Here is a 13,323-nt window from a genome sequence, read left to right as displayed (position 1 = left end):
TACCGAACCAATGAACTCACTTCTGGATTTCCGTAAATGCATAGCCCAAACCCATCTCATGCTAGCTAGCGAGGCCAAGGTATGCACCCATGAATAATGACAAGTAACCAACAACCACGAGACAAAGCAAAGCGCAAACCCCGCTCTCCTTTTCCCTTTCCCCTCCCCACTCCCATCACCAAAAGCCTCACCACCCACGCCCGCCTCCCAGACATCAAAAAAGTGCCTTCTGACAGCAAAACCTACATCCTAACCGGCGGCTTCTCCGGCCTCGGCCTCGCGATCCTCACTCACCTCCTCACCCCGAAACACCCAGACACTTCACCACCCACAATCCACGTCCTCGACCTCGCCTCCACACCCCCAACCCTCCCCGCCACCCTCCCGACCGCAACCATCCACTTCTACCCGAACACCGACGTAACCTCACGCGCAGGGATAACCGCCACCTTCGACCGTATTCTCGCCCAGTCCCCGCAGATCGATGGACTGATCAACAGCGCAGGGATCTGTCTCCCGCCGACGATCGGCGGGATCGAGAGCGATGAGCTCTTCGATCGAGTCCTGGACGTGAATCTGAGGGGCACGTGGATTGTGGGGACGGAGTTTTTGAAGCACGTTCTAAACAAATACGCGGACGCAGCGGCCGGGAATACCGGGGCCGCAGGAGGAGGGGGTGTTCATGCCCGCGCCGCGATTGTGAATATCGCGTCCACGGCGGCGTTCTCGCCCCCGCCGGGGATGGTCGCGTACGCGACGAGTAAGTATGCGGTGCTGGGGTTGCCCAAGGCGTGGGCGAAGGAGTATACGTCGCGCGGGGGTGCGGGTGAATTGCGTGGCGCCGGGGGGCACGCGGACGCCGTTGGTGGACTCGGCGTTGACGGAGGGGATGATCGATGCGTATGCGGAGAGCGCGCCAATGGGGCGGTTGGCGGCGCCGGGGGAGATTGCCAGTGTGGTGGGGTTTTTGTTGGAGGGCGGGGCGGGGTTTGTAAGTGGTTGATGGTGGTGGTTGATGGGGGGTATTATTTGTGAGGATGTTGCTTGACGAGGAAAAGATGTAATAGGTCATTAAAGGAAATTCACCGATGGTTGTTATTGCTCTCTCGATCGTACTAAGTTTTTCGAGAACGAGAAAAAGATATGAGTGAGATAAAAGGTACAAAGGAAATGTCTCACGGCACCGGTCCCTGGCGAACACGTACTCATACAAGAATTTGACAATTAAACGGATCGGACAATCAACAGCAAAGATGTACCAGGTCAGTGACTGCAGACTGGAGGCATGTTGTGGTGGTCGAAAAGCCATCCTTGGTCCTTGGACACGGCCGATTGCTCCTCCATTAGTTCCACTCGAAGATCCTCAGCCTCCTTTTTACCGATCAAATTATCACCGCCCAGATGTTCCTGGATCATATCCTGCAGCTCTGTAGGCAGCCATCTGGCAAGAACTTCATGACGCGCACGGGCAGTCTCCTCGAACCAGTCCGCTTGCTGCGGAGGCACGTTGGCGGTCGAAATGATCTGAAGGTTGGGATCCACCAGAAATAAGGTTAGAATCTTGCGATGGCCCGATCTTGTCGGATCGGCTAGTGCGAAAGGCAATACTCGATGCTGGACAATATTTGGGAATGTGAGAAGACGACCCTGTCGGCACTCCACGCTACCGAGGACTTGAGTGAGAGGTCCACCCAAATTTCCGGTACCGAAAGCGCCTGGAACCCATTCGCAGGGGCAACCTTCGTATTCTGAAAACTCCACAACATCGTCCAAGTTAAGCCGCTGGCGGAAGCAGATTCTGCCAGGAGTGATATTATGGTTCGAGTAGTAATAAACCGCGGTTGCACAGATATGTTCGTTCTACCAAATCGGAGTGACAAATGATGTCGAATTAGTTTCATTTAATAAATCCGGGTGACGAGAGATATAACGTGGTGAAAAAAAGGTCACATACCATTCTCCCTGCAATATGCCAGGACCCACCCGCGTATGATGGCTTCTCCGGGGTTAACTCAATATTGGTCAACTTGACGATAACCTGCAACCCATGTTGCTGAAACATAGTTTTCATGTCCACCTCAATCTCAACCGGGGGAAATGGTTCAAACTCTCCGATCTTGGGAGGAGGGAGTCGGTGCGAAACTCTCCACTGGCGCAAACGATTAGACCAGTCGTCGGGCATGGGCTCCTCATGTTCAAGGTCAACTTCGGACTCTGTATGTTCCTCTGGCTCAGGCGGAGACATATCAGGCCCGCTATAATCGATCCGGTTGAAGTTTCGGTACGCGTCATCGATCAAGAGTGTCAGAGTCTCATTCCACAAAGGTACTGCACAGGTAATGATTTTTTCAATGACATCGTAAAGCGTGCAATGGATGTCGAGGCGGAGATTGTTGATGTAGGATGCAATGCGGCAGTGGCCGTCAGGGTAGATCTTAACATTGCAGGGAAGCCATTGAAAACGACGGCTGTAATCCTCGGTTCGGTAAGGAGAGTGATCTGGCCGGCGCGCATGGGCTCCGCTCTCATTCGGAACAGGTAGAATCTCACCTCTTCCAGTATGTTCCAGGAAGTTGGCGAGGTTGGTTACACTATTCCTCAAAATCCGCGTGCGGCCATAAACCAGCGGACACAGGAACGGATGTACTAAATTAACGATTTTGCGGTCCGACGAGGGGTGGTAATCTTTCTTGTTAGCTGGAACGTCTTCAAGTGGACGCACGGCCGCGAGAAGGGCAAGGCGAAGATCTTCGGGAACGATAGAGTCGGATTTCATGATACCCTCATCGAAGACCTTGACCATGCCTTGGCACAAAAAGAACTCAGCCTTGTAATGAAGCTCTTCAATGATCCAGTCAATCATCTCGGTAGTAAGGGCAATCATTGCGGGGATGTCTTGCTCCGTGATCTCACGTCGCCACCTTGCAGCGATGTGCTTGTTGAAGATCTGAAATCAATCAGTACTCCCCTGCTGGCGATGCAGATAGTCACCGGCCTTTTTGAACCATCTGGGCTTGTTCGTGATTCTTTCCATTATCTGCAGCATGGCTAACTCCCATGATGTTCTCTGGCCCCTTCACCTTGTATCAGAACTTTGCTTCGTGGCTTTATATGCCTCTCCGACACATAGGCTCACCCGATCATAATCAGTGGAATAGGTTCTACAGCATTCGGGAAAGGATTTCCAGCCTGAGACACAGGTTAGCAAAGCCTGTTCAAATTAGAGAGAATTGAACACCGACCAGATAAGCAAGAGGGCGATTGAAACCCGGCAAAGCGACTTGAAACACTTGAGGTCTTGTCGATGCCATAGCGACGGTGAAATGATGAGAGAGTAGCAGAAGAGCGGTAGCAAACGTGAAAAGCAAATATGAATCAATGGAAAGGAGGAAAGGGGAAATAAGAGGAAGGCAAGCGAGACGCAGCCAAGAAAAAGTGACGACCGTTCAGGAAAGGGCTGTGTTGAGCTGGTCGTTGAGAGAAGTGAGGTGAGGTTGAAGGTGACAAGATGAGAGAAGTTCCGACCCGCAGGAAGATAACTAGTGGGCATGACAAGCCTGAGGCCAGTAAGCTTTCGGCGGGCTATAGAGGCCCCGGTGCCTGCACCCTTCTGGCCACCCGCAACGTCCAATCTACCTGGCAATCACGATATGTTTGCTTTTTACCCTGTTGCATCCTACCTCAGTCACATTTTGATCGGCAGACTAAAGCTCATCTCATGCGTACATTGGCTGCCTTGTTGTATAGTGCTCTTGAGTTTTGTTGACCTTTAAGAACAGGGTCTCATCCAGAGGTAAGATTCGCTTTCAATCAACATGGAGACGTCTCGGCCACTTTTCTTCACTCCTCCTAACTTCACCGCCATGTCTAACTACAACACTGACTCGACCGAAGAGCTTAGGAATGCCATCTTCGAGTTCATCATCGTCGGTGGAGGCACTGCCGGCCTGGTCGTTGCCAACCGACTGACCGAGCGATCCGACGTTCGCGTCCTGGTGCTCGAAGCTGGCACCAACCGACTCGACGATCCTCGCACCCAGATCCCAGCCCTGGGACCGACAACATATGCAGACCAAGACTTCGACTGGGATCTACCAACCCTACCCCAGGAACAACTACATGACCGCTGCCTCTTTGGCACCAAGGGCCGCACACTCGGAGGGTCCTCTGTCATCGACCAGGGATTAGTAGTCTACCCGTCGCAGGCTGGGATAAACACCTGGGAGCAGCTGGGCAATCCCGGTTGGGGTTGGGATGATTTCGCACCATACCTGCGCAGATTTGAAACTGCTTGCGGGCCCTCGGATTCCGTGCGTGACTATTTCCCGGGCATGCAATATGATCCCGAAGCGCACGGCCAAGACGGGCCCCTGCAAGTCTCTTTCGCAAACCAGTACATGCCCGTCCATGCTGCCTGCTGGCAGGGCTTCCGCGAGCTGGGATATCCTGCCAGGGCAGATCCCATTCAGGGCAAAGGGATCGGGCCATTTTTGGCAGCTGGTGCCGTGGATCCAGCTACACACACCCGCAGCCATGCTGGCGCAGCTTACCTACCGGGACCTGTGCAGCGAAGACCGAATCTGAGGGTCGTGACAGGGGTCCATGTGGATCGGCTAGTCCTTGAGCAAGACCGGTCCACCAGGACCGTCCAGGCTATGGCCGTCGAAGTATCTCACGGCAACCAGACGTACCACATCCGGGTCAACAACGAGGTGATTCTGGCTGCAGGCGCTGTCCAGACACCGCAACTCCTCGAACTCTCCGGCATCGGAAACGGTTCCTTGCTCCGCGCCCACGGCATCAATCCGACCATCGAAAATTCCGGAGTGGGTGAGAACCTGCAAGACCACGGGATTGTCAGCTTCGGGTACGAGGTAGCGGACGGAGTATCCTCCTTCGACGAGATGGCGCATAACCCAAATGCCGCTACCGCTGCCATGGCCGCGTATCAGCAGGACGGCTTCGGTCCACTAGCCATGGTGCCATACATCTGTGCTAACATGCCGTGCGTTGACCTGCCACGTGCGGAGCGAGCCAGTCTTCTGCCCACGATTGGCGAATCTTCTGGACTGGGCCCGAAACAGGCGCAGGTCCTACAACAACTCCTCGAAGACCCGGATGAGCCCACCTCGCAGTACACGCTCTTGCCCTTCCAGCTCGACCCACGTCAAGGATCCAAGGGCATCAAGGCCCTCATGTCGCCCGCCCACCTGGGGAACTTCATCACGCTCGTCTCGACGCTATGCTATCCGCTGTCGCGGGGGTCGGTGCATATCCGCTCCGCTAACCCCAGGGATCATCCGGCTCTTGACTATGGGATCCTCCGCCACCCCGTTGATCTTGAGCTACATGCCCGCCACGCGATGTGGATGGAGAAGTTGGCCGCGACGCCGTCGATGACTGCGGTGCTCAAGGAGAACGGCGTCCGGCTGCATAGCCCCGAGCCACTCACCGATCTGGAGCAGGCCAAAACAGTGACGAAAGAGCTGCTGCTCTCTACATTCCATCTGGCAGGGACGTGCGCCATGATGCCGCCTGAGGACGGGGGCGTGGTCGATCCCCGCCTGCGCGTGTACGGTACCACGAACATTCGTGTCGTCGATGCCAGTATCTTCCCGTTGGTGCCGCGCGGGAATATCCAGGCGACTGTGTTTGCCGTCGCGGAGAAGGCTGCGGATCTGATCAAGGAGGATTTTGAGGGTAAGCCGGTTGGGATCTAAGCATGCTGTTCACTACGTTCGCATTATGTTCTTTGGATTAGGACACTCTGCTCAAGACGCGGCAAGCACAGGACTTCCGGAGTGCTTAAGATATATATCGGTCGGACTTTCATTAGACCCACTGGTTTGAGTTTTTTGTAACCGTGTCATTGCAAGGAGACTTCCATGCCATCTTTGCAAACGTTCCCGCGAAGAGCGTTCAGGATATGAACAATCACATTGCATGAGTACTGAGGACAATTGTGCATCCGTCCGGAATCGATAAGTTGGGCTGGGCATATGGCAAGCCCGCCGCGGGCGATCCGTCCGTGGTCGGAACAAGCGTAGACTAAATAGAGTTAGAGCCTTTTCTGCCGTGCGACACCTGCTCCACTTTGACCACGCTATTCAGTTGGCACCACTCACTCTTGATAGGTTAAATTGATGGACATTGCAAAGGCATGCTTAAGCCCGCGGCCATAGTTACACCTACTTACCTAGTACTTGAGTACTACATACACACACGTTGGTCCTGTCATTTTGATGTGATGAAACTCAGACGCCAGTCCGCTGGCTCTATCCAAGGCTATCCTTGGCCACGCTCAACAGCTTGTACACCTCCCCGGAAAAAAGATATCAAAAACTTCCAGAGTCATTTGTCATGAAAAGTGGTCTATCGCTAAAGTTCTAGATGAACTGTACGTGCTTTTTGTATATCGTACGCTAAAGCTCCCTCTTCGAAATCTCCTACTCCGTGGCCGGCTTCTCCGGCTCAGCGGCAGCACCGGGGTGGCGAGTGCCCTTGTTCTTGACCTTCTTCTGCTTCTTCTCGACGACAGGAGGCGGGTAGGCCTTGGCGGTGATCTCCTGCCACTCGGTAGAGGCTTGGTAGGCCGCCTGGATGGGGGCCATGAGGCTGATGAGACCGTCCGCGACGGCGGGCTTGAGCATCTGTGGCGTCAACTGCAGAGGGTTAGGGTTAGTAATGAAGGTGCAAACAGAAGGCTAAAAAGGGGCGAGGTGAGCAAAGAAAAACATACAACATCGTTCTTGTAATCCTCCTCGAGCTGCTTGATGTCGGTGTAGATCAGGGGCTCCTGGTCCTTGCGCTCAACGCGGAACTCCTTCTTGCCCTTGAGATCGGCAGCGGGCAGGAGGACGTACTCCACAAGGGCGATGACACCGTTGCCTTCGACGACCTTGGGCGCGGATTCGGCCTTCTTGATCTTCTTGGTGATGCTGTCGGCCGAGTCGAGGAGATCGATCTTGCTGTCTGTTTAAGCGGCGTAGGTGTCAGTCTGGGGCTTCCGCGTGGTCGTGTGAGAATGGATATTACCTTCGATACTGGAACTCATCTTGGCACCCTTTAATCCGCTGATCATGGGGTTGATGAGATGTGCGCGCTAGGTAAAAGCGATTAGCCTTCTACCAATCCCTGGACAGACGATTGGAGGCGGACATACCTTGCGGTAACCAAGCTTGGGCAGCCACTCCACGGCAGCGGCAAAGAGTTTGCGCTGGTCCATGCCACCCAGCTGGCAGTCCACCTTCAGGTGCTCCTCATCCAGAACCTGGAGCACGGGGTAGAGCAGACCACTCAGGGGGGCATTGTCGGTCTGCTTGACGACCTCCGCACCGGCCTTCTTGGCATCCGACTCTGAGATCAAACTCGACAGGCGGTAGACATCCATGACATATTCGGGGGACTTCTGGTAGGAGCTGCCGAGCACGAACTCGAGCTTCTCGGTCGACACGCCGACGGACTCAAGGATGGCGGTGATAACCTTGCGGTAGTACTGGGCGCGGTTGTCCACCAGCTCCAGCGGCGCCTTCAGGTTGTCGAGGAAACCGTGGATGTCGGCGAGCAGGACGACGACGTCGCATTGAGCACGAAGCAATTGGGCGATCTTGAGGGCAGCGAGGAAGTAGCCGACGTGGGGTCTGCCAGTGGTGGCAGTTCCTGATTTCAGGGAAACATTAGTTGGTGCAGGTAATACAGCGCGGTGTTTAGACTGACTCACCCCAGTAGATGCGGGGATGGCGGCCCTCGGCCAGGATACCCTCGAGAATCTCGGGGTTCAGAACCTCAGCGAGGTTCTCGCGGATAAGATCATAACGTGCCTGAGCTGCGGAGTCCATCGTGACGAGCCAGAGCCGGAGCCGGGGAATGGGGGTTTGTGAGAGGGGAAAGGCAAACGATGTGCAAGTGGGCTGATAAGATGGTGGGATGGTTTTCTTGAGGCGGGCGCGAAACGGAACAATACCTTTTCCGCCTGCAATTTGAGTCAAGGTGGCGCGGCAGATGCAAGCGGTCAACGTCGGCAGATACTTCTTCCATGTTCCGGAAAGTTTCCCATTCCAAGTTCCGAGGTTCTTTCCGCACTGATCGGCAGCCTTCCGCTGACTAGTTACTACCTAGTTAACTTATCGTTTATTCAATCATCCATCGATATGTCGCTCTGTCGCTCTCTATTTACTGCTGTACTATATCTGAACCAGAAAATTCCTTCCTGCTTCACAAACCGACTGTCAACTGTCACAGAGTAATCTGTCACGCATCCCGACAGAAACACAATGATATCTACCATGCGACAGAGGTGCCATCTCCACACATGCCATGCTCATCAAAGAACTGTTCAGGCAATATTGCGCAGGCAATGCTAAAAGCACTAGTCAAACACAATTCAGCAGCTGTCTCCTTTCACTCATTCTATACAAATACCACCTCATACTTGAACGTATTTACAACAAGCTCCCACCCACTTTTGACCCCACATACTCCCAAACAAACTTGACACTATCCGGATCCCGCATCTGAATCACCAGCAGCTGATGCGTATCCAAAGTCTTGGCCACAAGCCGCTTCTGCGCCGCCGTAAAGTCCCCTCCCTCTTGCAGCACGACCCGGAGCCGATGTCCGCGGAAGAGGGAAGCCAAGACCGCCACAGTCTCGACCTGCGCAAACTTGCACGCCGGCGGACAAGGGGATGGAAGTTCCCGCCCGCGGCTCGATGGTCTTTTCGCGCGCGAGCTGCTCTTTGTCCAAAGTCTGGATCCATCGTGGGGGATGCCAGGCTTGCGGCTCATCCGGCCAGTAGCGGGGGTGGGTTTGTACTGCGAGGAGACTGGGTAAGATGACGGCTCCATGTGGGAGCACGAGGGTGCGGTTACTCTCGGGGAGGTGCAGGGTGGTTTCGGCAGGGGCGACGCATTTGGGAAGGTCCTGAATGGCTGGGTATAGGCGGACGGTCTCAAGCTGTTACTCCGCAAAAAAAAAAAAAAAAGAAAAAAAAAAGAAAAAATTAACGTGTTAGTGACAAAAGTATCCGGCAACACAGGAGCATGACCGTGATCATACCAGCACAGCAAGGCAGCGCTTAAGCCTGGGACACGCCTCCTTGTAACCCGCATTCCCCTGATCGGTTTTGGGAATGACCGTCTGGATTTCCTCTGCGATCCAGTCCTGGATGTCCAAATAGGCAGCCAGGAGAAACATCAGGTACGTCATTGTGTTGGCGGCGGTGTCGTGGCCAGCGAATTTGATTACATACATGTTCTCGGCGAGTATTTCGTGGATCGTGAGGGGCTTGCGGTTGCTGTGGCGGGTGACCTCGGACTCGCGGATTAGGGAGGACATGAGCGTTCCGGTGCCTGCCTGACCCTTTTCAAATCGTGATATATCTACATGAACCTAATAAGCTGAATGATTTGACCTAGTGTTGAGGTGCAAATTCATTGGCTGACGGCTTCCGCATTGTGATATAGATTTCGTTATAAGAATAGAAAAGGGAAAAAAAAGCATCACCGAACCGTGTTACATCGAACCTTGTTATCTTGCAAGAACCCTTTGATCTCAAAACTAGCCGCCTTGTCCTTGCTAACCACGCCCCACGTCTTCGGGAAGCCCCGACAAATGATTCTAATCTAGCATCATGCCAATTTCATTTCCGAACCATGTTAATCACATCCAAACAGTGTCCCCCATAGACGCGATATATCTCCATCTTCGCATTACAACTTCTGGACGTGGGGATGGTCCTTTTTGAAACCATAACTCCCCGTCGTTTCCTCCTTCCCTAGGCTTAACCCATTGACAATCGGAAAATGTTCTCCAAAGGCTTCGAAGGAACGAGGAAGACTTATCCGCTTTGTATCGAGATTTTAAGATTGGAATCATAGCGTATGTGGCCTCTTCCGCATGATAAAAGGGTATCTGACTAAATGCAGCGAGCGGTTAGCCTGAGGATCGTGTAAAGCTCGCAATAGGCGGTTGACTTGCGGAAACAGATGGTGAACCACATGAAAATCAACAACATTGTGGAAAAAAAACCTTCCCACCCAGCCAAAATCGCGGTCAATTGTGGCAAGAGCTCCTTTCATGAAAGTCCATGAGCTTTGCTCATATCTCGGCACCAACGGATGATTATGCTGTAGGTAGGTCACAGCGACTAAGGATTTGTCAAAATGTGTATGCAGAGTGGCTCAATGGGCAAGTTTTGACCAACCTATCCAATGATTCACACAGAGCCACGGAAAGAGATAAAGCAAGGCAATGGTTTTGAATCCGAATAATTTGCACAGTAACCATAGTCCTGTCGCAGTTATACCTATACCAATGTCTGAAATCACGCAAGATGAGAATTCCTCAGGGCTAAACAATGGGCTCGTGGGGTTGAAATGATTATTCTGCCACCATTTCCCAGGCTTTCTGGGATGCATACTCTCTGGCCCTGAAGTCACATAGAACAGAAGATAGCACGGCCATCCGAATAGTTGCTGCACGAATAAGCGAGCCATAGCGATTCCCGGAGCGTCGGATGAAAGATGGTCTAATTGATCTCGGTCAATGCGCAGCTTGGCAGCATATACCTCGCGGCGGTATGGGACATAGTGGTTATCTTTCTCCATATGATTTGCGTAGGAATGGTGACGGCGATGTGTTAATTTCCAAGCGAAGTATGGTGTAAAAAGTATTGAGTGGAGGCACCATCCAACAATATCGTTGATCCGCTGGCTTGGAAACAGGGCACCATGGCCGCATTCGTGACCTAGTATCCACAATCCGGTTGCGAACAGGCCTTGCAAGAGTTCATATAGACACCATAATATAGCACAGAGGTAAATATTTGAAATTCGGGAAGACATAAGTACTGCCAAGGTTGCCAGCATCACAATACCACTGATATCTCTCAGCAGATAGCTAAGTGCAACAAGATAGAACGGAGAAAAACAATGATCTGGAATCGCCTTCCGCAAATCATTGATAGTCAAATCGTTCTCGGAAATCTGTCCCTACTATGAGTAACCTTTTTTCAATGCTAAAGCATCTCACTTACACCATCGTCCATGGGTTCAGTCGCACGTATAGAGCTCATGATGTCTGTCGGCTTAGGAAATGATCTTTGAAACCGGAGCTCTGGGGTGAACGCATTTAATATTGACATCAAGGAGTTGTGCAGAATTAAAAGCCACAGGCTTTATATGCAGCACGCCAAGCCCTTGATGCTCCAACTTGCCTGCCCTCCTTGCTCAATTAGAGTGGGAGGTTATGATTCACGGCCAAGAATTCCCCGAAGTTACTCTCTATTCAATTCCATTCTCTTGTTTCAATAGCTAACTAGTTGGTTTATGTTTTCCCCTATGATACTTTGTCATATGTTGCACCCTACATACTTCTTGAGCGTTATACCTTGATATAGTAAACCACACGACCCTCGAACCACCAGTGCGAATCCATTAGCATGTCACGAAGTTAAATATTCGATGTCCTAGGGTTGATTCACATTACACTAATCATCAAGTCCATTTTCTGAACTATCACCAAAGCTTTGCTCAAGTCGTTGCCTCTCAAGATGGACTCATTCACTGGAATCATGTCACAACTCAAATACATCAATCAAGATGAAGTTTCAATCAGAAATGCCAAAATTGAAAATTGTGTTGGCTCCGTCAAAGTTCCTGTTGGCATTGCCGGGCCTCTAAACATCAAAGGTGCCGATGGAACGGAGGGTCTTTTCCACGCTCCACTAGCAACCTGTGAGGCTACATTGGTGGCGAGCTGCTCACGTGGATGCAGACTCTTCAACTCCAGTGGTGGTATTCAATTCAAGCTCCTCCGGGACACCATGACAAGGTGCCCTGTCTTCTGGTTTTCCTGCGCCGTGGATGCGGCGTCGTTCTACGACTTGCTGCCTGACCTGTGCTCTGAATTTCGAGATGCGGCAGAATCTACCAGTAGATACATCCGGCTTATGAGTATCGAGCCTCGACTTGTTGGCAGCACTGTTCATGTCATTTTTGAGTACGAATGTGGAAACGCCGCAGGCCAGAATATGGTTACATTTGCGACGCAGGAGGCGTGTGATCGTTTTTCAGCATCAAACACGGCTCTGGTCATGAAACTTGAAAAAATCACTATTGAGGGTCAACTATCCTCGGAAAAATGTCTTTCTTGGGGAAATATCTTACGCTCGCGCGGCGTGGCTGTCATGGCCTGGGGAACTATCACCAAAACAGCCTGTGAAAGCGTTCTAGGCGTGTCTACTTGGGATCTTTATCAGCTCATACACAATAGCAAGGAGGCTGCTACACGGAATGGGCAGCTAGGCTATAGTGCCAACCAAGCAAATGTGGTTGCGGCAATGTTCATCGCATGTGGTCAAGACGCTGCCAGCGTGGCAGAATCAGTCTATAGCCACCTGACTGTTGAGTTCAATCGAGAGACCGAAGAATTGGAAGCATCGACCTATTTTCCCAGCCTTCCCGTCGGAACCGTTGGGGGTGGCACTACTCTAGATACGCAGAGAGAAGCGCTGGAGATTCTTGGGTGTACTGGCCCAGGATCCAAAGGTCGCTTGGCGGGTGTCATCGCATCCTTTGCCCTTGCCCTGGATATCAGCACGCTTGCTGCGATCACCAATGGCACTTTTACAGCAAGTCATTACAAGCTTGCAAGATGTACTGGTCACTACCGATCAAAGCTTTGACACGTCTGATGCCTTCATTAGACACAGGATGTGTCGGCGGTCTTCCGGTCTCAGTCGCAAAGCTGCTCGCTCATCGCCCACGTAGGCGTTTCTTAGCTAGTTCCTCTTAGGGAGCCTCAGGTAGCTGAGTTAATTCCATCATTCACGTGTTATCAGAATATTCTTCCAGCCTCCGCGGCTCTGTCCTGAAGTATCGTGTGGTATGCTCTTTCTGTAGAGCAGTCAACGCTAGAAGACTAGTCAAAATCCTCGCCATACGAAGCTTTTACAGATATAGTAACATACATCTTTGTAGACACTTTTTTAAAACCGCAGAAAACCTCCAAGATTGTGTTTGATTCCCTCGAGACCATTGCGTCTGAGTACCAGCATTCTACAGAATTATGGAAGGAGCCTGGAATTCGCACATCGCTGTTTCGCCAACATACCATCCCAGCAAGCCTCAAGAAATCCGATTTATCATGTTCCGAAAGTACACCGCACTCTGATGTGGTACCTTGGACACGAAAGGATTCCAGCGACTTTGCATCTTTCAAACGTTGTGTTTCCCGTGAGCCTTCTACGGATCCAGACCTAACCCGCAAATCAAAAAGTTCTAATACCAACACTACATTTTCCGGTGTCTCGGGTAGCTGAAG

The 13,323-nt window shown here is 52.0% G+C and overlaps 7 protein-coding genes across 7 annotated transcripts; 3 read left to right on the top strand and 4 right to left on the bottom strand.

The window, feature by feature from the left end:
• Nucleotides 1-96: 96 nt before the first annotated feature.
• BO66DRAFT_430563 (SDR family NAD(P)-dependent oxidoreductase) lies at nucleotides 97-1,075 on the top strand (the record flags this gene model as incomplete). The annotated part of the gene is made up of 2 exons (XM_025650532.1): nucleotides 97-991; nucleotides 1,068-1,075. The coding sequence occupies 2 exons, from the start codon at nucleotides 97-99 to the stop codon at nucleotides 1,073-1,075; spliced, it is 903 nt and encodes a 300-aa protein (XP_025501420.1).
• A 115-nt stretch (nucleotides 1,076-1,190) lies between these two features.
• On the bottom strand, nucleotides 1,191-3,468 carry BO66DRAFT_393788 (DUF4246 domain-containing protein). The gene is made up of 5 exons (XM_025647835.1): nucleotides 3,243-3,468; nucleotides 3,137-3,189; nucleotides 2,996-3,074; nucleotides 1,955-2,947; nucleotides 1,191-1,860 (listed from the first exon to the last, which is right to left on the bottom strand). Exons 3-5 carry the CDS (start codon nucleotides 3,032-3,034, stop codon nucleotides 1,264-1,266), a joined length of 1,629 nt encoding a protein of 542 aa, XP_025501419.1. The 5' UTR covers nucleotides 3,035-3,074; nucleotides 3,137-3,189; nucleotides 3,243-3,468; the 3' UTR covers nucleotides 1,191-1,263.
• A 395-nt stretch (nucleotides 3,469-3,863) lies between these two features.
• On the top strand, nucleotides 3,864-5,720 carry BO66DRAFT_328996 (GMC family oxidoreductase; the record flags this gene model as incomplete). The annotated part of the gene is made up of 1 exon (XM_025644008.1): nucleotides 3,864-5,720. One exon carries the CDS (start codon nucleotides 3,864-3,866, stop codon nucleotides 5,718-5,720), a length of 1,857 nt encoding a protein of 618 aa, XP_025501418.1.
• Nucleotides 5,721-6,191: 471 nt separating this feature from the next.
• BO66DRAFT_379249 (tyrosine--tRNA ligase TYS1) lies at nucleotides 6,192-7,896 on the bottom strand. Its single transcript, XM_025645835.1, has 5 exons — nucleotides 7,721-7,896; nucleotides 7,163-7,659; nucleotides 7,036-7,102; nucleotides 6,740-6,972; nucleotides 6,192-6,662 (listed from the first exon to the last, which is right to left on the bottom strand). The coding sequence occupies exons 1-5, from the start codon at nucleotides 7,836-7,838 to the stop codon at nucleotides 6,447-6,449; spliced, it is 1,131 nt and encodes a 376-aa protein (XP_025501417.1). The 5' UTR covers nucleotides 7,839-7,896; the 3' UTR covers nucleotides 6,192-6,446.
• A 221-nt stretch (nucleotides 7,897-8,117) lies between these two features.
• On the bottom strand, nucleotides 8,118-9,424 carry BO66DRAFT_473397 (cytochrome P450). The gene is made up of 2 exons (XM_025653044.1): nucleotides 9,058-9,424; nucleotides 8,118-8,922 (listed from the first exon to the last, which is right to left on the bottom strand). Exons 1-2 carry the CDS (start codon nucleotides 9,334-9,336, stop codon nucleotides 8,497-8,499), a joined length of 705 nt encoding a protein of 234 aa, XP_025501416.1. The 5' UTR covers nucleotides 9,337-9,424; the 3' UTR covers nucleotides 8,118-8,496.
• Nucleotides 9,425-9,518: 94 nt separating this feature from the next.
• Nucleotides 9,519-11,074, bottom strand: BO66DRAFT_457578 (uncharacterized protein; the record flags this gene model as incomplete). The annotated part of the gene is made up of 4 exons (XM_025652174.1): nucleotides 9,519-9,916; nucleotides 9,979-10,147; nucleotides 10,205-10,985; nucleotides 11,036-11,074. The coding sequence occupies 4 exons, from the start codon at nucleotides 11,072-11,074 to the stop codon at nucleotides 9,661-9,663; spliced, it is 1,245 nt and encodes a 414-aa protein (XP_025501415.1). The 3' UTR covers nucleotides 9,519-9,660.
• A 477-nt stretch (nucleotides 11,075-11,551) lies between these two features.
• Nucleotides 11,552-12,685, top strand: BO66DRAFT_441045 (hydroxymethylglutaryl-CoA reductase; the record flags this gene model as incomplete). The annotated part of the gene is made up of 1 exon (XM_025651307.1): nucleotides 11,552-12,685. The coding sequence occupies one exon, from the start codon at nucleotides 11,552-11,554 to the stop codon at nucleotides 12,683-12,685; it is 1,134 nt and encodes a 377-aa protein (XP_025501414.1).
• Between the last annotated feature and the right edge of the window lie 638 nt (nucleotides 12,686-13,323).

The sequence above is a fragment of the Aspergillus aculeatinus genome (genome assembly GCF_003184765.1).
Source record: "Aspergillus aculeatinus CBS 121060 unplaced genomic scaffold BO66scaffold_41, whole genome shotgun sequence".
Taxonomy (NCBI): Eukaryota; Fungi; Ascomycota; class Eurotiomycetes; order Eurotiales; family Aspergillaceae; genus Aspergillus; species Aspergillus aculeatinus.
The sequence above is the reverse complement of the archived record's forward strand: the minus strand, read 5'-3'. Positions and strand labels throughout refer to the sequence as shown.

What these genes read in the sequence shown, in the direction of transcription:
- BO66DRAFT_473397 (XM_025653044.1), bottom strand. Translation starts at nt 9,336, where the DNA reads ATGTCCTCCCTAATCCGCGAGTCCGAGGTCACCCGCCACAGCAACCGC. An exon ending in AGCGCTGCCTTGCTGTGCTG is followed by an intron (nt 8,923 to 9,057) that starts GTATGATCACGG and finishes CCAGCCATTCAG; the next exon opens with GACCTTCCCAAATGCGTCGC.
- BO66DRAFT_379249 (XM_025645835.1), bottom strand. Translation starts at nt 7,838, where the DNA reads ATGGACTCCGCAGCTCAGGCACGTTATGATCTTATCCGCGAGAACCTC. An exon ending in GATGAGTTCCAGTATCGAAG is followed by an intron (nt 6,973 to 7,035) that starts GTAATATCCATT and finishes CCGCTTAAACAG; the next exon opens with ACAGCAAGATCGATCTCCTC. An exon ending in AGGATTACAAGAACGATGTT is followed by an intron (nt 6,663 to 6,739) that starts GTATGTTTTTCT and finishes AACCCTCTGCAG; the next exon opens with TTGACGCCACAGATGCTCAA.
- BO66DRAFT_393788 (XM_025647835.1), bottom strand. Translation starts at nt 3,034, where the DNA reads ATGGAAAGAATCACGAACAAGCCCAGATGGTTCAAAAAG. An exon ending in AGCCCAGATGGTTCAAAAAG is followed by an intron (nt 2,948 to 2,995) that starts GCCGGTGACTAT and finishes GATTGATTTCAG; the next exon opens with ATCTTCAACAAGCACATCGC. An exon ending in GGCATATTGCAGGGAGAATG is followed by an intron (nt 1,861 to 1,954) that starts GTATGTGACCTT and finishes CCGATTTGGTAG; the next exon opens with AACGAACATATCTGTGCAAC.